Here is a 2,500-nt window from a genome sequence, read left to right as displayed (position 1 = left end):
ATTCATTATGACTCCTCACACACACACACACACATTATAGCACACCCTGTGTGTGTGAGGGAGAGAAAGAGTGAAAGACAGTACTTCTCGTGTTTGTGGTTCGTGTGTGTGCTTTAGTGTGTGTGTGCGTGTCTGTGTGTTGTTTGTGTGCATGTGTGTGTCTGCGTGTCTGTCCGTCCGTTTGTGTGTCTGTGTGTGTGTGTGTGTGTGTGTGTGTGTGAGAGAGAGACAGAGAAAGACAGCACTTCTCTCTCTCACCAGATTGAGAGCGTGCGTGCTTGCGTGCGTGTTGTCAGTTCTCTCTCGCACTCAACTGAGGCTACACTACGTCTACACTAAACCCACGGGTGTGTTTACTCTTACCGCTTTCACACCTTTAACGATACCGCCGGTAAAGAAAAAACTCGCGTGCACTCACAGAGGTGAAAGCGGCTAAAAGTGCTGTAGTGCATGTGCCAGACCAGTGGATGGCGCCGGGCTGTGCAGAGGCTTCACATTTAGGCCTAATTCGCGTAGAAGACCATAAATAAGGAGATACCAGAAATAAGGAGACTACAGACAATTCGGTTTTCAATTGAACTGTTAAACTAATAAAGTTAATTTTCAAGGTATGTGACTGCTATGTGGGATTTCAATTCTTACGTAGCCTATTGCATTAGGTCTGAGCACCACTGGAGAAAACATTAACGTGCGTCAGTAGGTTGTAGTAAGCTAATGTTTAACTAAGTTAAGCTAGCTTCTAACTTAGCCACAAAAGGCTGATACATTGTGCACATGAATCATGACGGGGGAAAGAAATAAACATTTTAATATGATAAACAAATGGTTTGGTTTGTTCTGAAAAGCAGTCAGGTCGAGTGCGGTGGCTGAATTTAGGGGTGGGGCAATGTCGTCATAAAATTGCCGGCTGTGCTATCTACACGCGGCAAAAGTTAGCCGGCGGTTTCAAAAAATCCCACTTCGGAACCCGGTTACAAAAACTACCGGTTACAGTCTCCTAAACTGCCGGCGTCGTGTTCACGCAAGGCGTAACCGATAGCAAAAATTAACCGGTTTCAAAAAACCAGCGTCGCGTAGACGGCCCCTGAGAGTGTGTGTTTGAAAGTGCCGGACTGTGTGTCTGTGTTTGGACTCACACATGTAGTGTATGCCCAAAACAAACATGCGGCTCATGGCTCTTACAGAGCTGCTGTTTGTTTTGTGAGGCCTCATTGCCTTTTGTCAAAGCCTCACCTCTGATTTGTTATGCTGATAGTTCATTCACTTCTGTGCATGTTTACTCTCTCCCTCCCTCCCTCCTGTCTCTCTCTCTGTCTCTATCCCTTGATCTCTCTCTCCATCCCCCTCTCCATCTTTACTTCCTTTACCTCTCTTATCTCTCTCTCTCTCCACCCTTCCCTCTCTCCCTCTCCCTTTTCCTAACCCCTCATCTCTTTCTCTGTGCCATCTCTCTCTCTCTCTCTGTCTCTCTCTCTTTCTCTCTCTCTCTCTCTGACTCTCTCTCTCTTTCTCTCTCTCTCTCCACCCTTCCCTCTCTCCCTCTCCCTTTTCCTAACCCCTCATCTCTTTCTCTGTCATCTCTTTCTCTGTGTCATCTCTCTCTCTCTCTCTCTCACTCCCTCTCTCCTCCTGTACCCCCCCCCCCCCCCCCCCCAGGTTTGTTTCAGTGGTGGGGGGCAGTGTGTCCCAGCTGGGCCAGGTGGAGTTGAGGCAGCGTGTGGAGGCGTGTGTGAGGGACCAGGGGCTGGAGGCTCTGGCCCACAAGATGGACACCACCCCAGACACCCTGCAGCTCATAGTGGACGGCCTCACCCAGCCACCCGGCTTTGACATCCGACAAGGTGGGTTAACACACACACACACACACACACACACACCACACACACACACACACACACACACACACACACACACACACACACACTCACACAATCACACACACACACACACACACACACACACTCACACACACACACACACTCACACACACACACACACACACACACACACACACACACACACACTCACACACACACACACTCACACACACACACACTCACACACTCACACACTCACACACACACACACACACACACACACTCACACACACACACACACACACACACACACACACTCACACACTCACACACACACACACACACTCACACACACACACACTCACACACACACACACACACACGCGGTCATTATTTTTTTCAGAGGTCCTTTCCTCCACCCGGCTTTGACATCCGACAAGGTGGGTTAACACACACACACACACACACACACACACACACCACACACACACACACACACACACACACTCACACACACACACACACACACACTCACACACTCACACACACACACACACACTCACACACACACACACACTCACACACACACACACACACACACGCGGTCATTATTTTTTTCAGAGGTCCTTTCCTCGGAAATAATGACCGCTTGGGAAATCCCATTCAAGTCAATGGAGCGTTCT

At 49.1% G+C, this 2,500-nt stretch overlaps 1 protein-coding gene across 1 annotated transcript in view; it reads left to right on the top strand.

The window, feature by feature from the left end:
• The window catches only part of srbd1 (S1 RNA binding domain 1), a 133,343-nt gene that overhangs the window by 126,757 nt on the left and 4,086 nt on the right, over positions 1 to 2,500 (top strand). Inside the window, exon 20 of the mRNA XM_076286254.1 lies at positions 1,657 to 1,841. Within this exon, the coding sequence (XP_076142369.1) occupies positions 1,657 to 1,841 (185 nt within the window). The remainder of the gene's footprint in view (positions 1 to 1,656; positions 1,842 to 2,500) is intronic.

This window comes from Alosa pseudoharengus, unplaced genomic scaffold, assembly GCF_046254945.1.
Source record: "Alosa pseudoharengus isolate Yale_2024_CS ecotype anadromous, Long Island Sound unplaced genomic scaffold, YU_APseudo_1.1 YU_APseudo_1.1_scf_15, whole genome shotgun sequence".
Classification (NCBI taxonomy): Eukaryota; Metazoa; Chordata; class Actinopteri; order Clupeiformes; family Clupeidae; genus Alosa; species Alosa pseudoharengus.
Note: the sequence above shows the minus strand (reverse complement) of the source record. Positions and strands in the feature narration are given on the sequence as shown.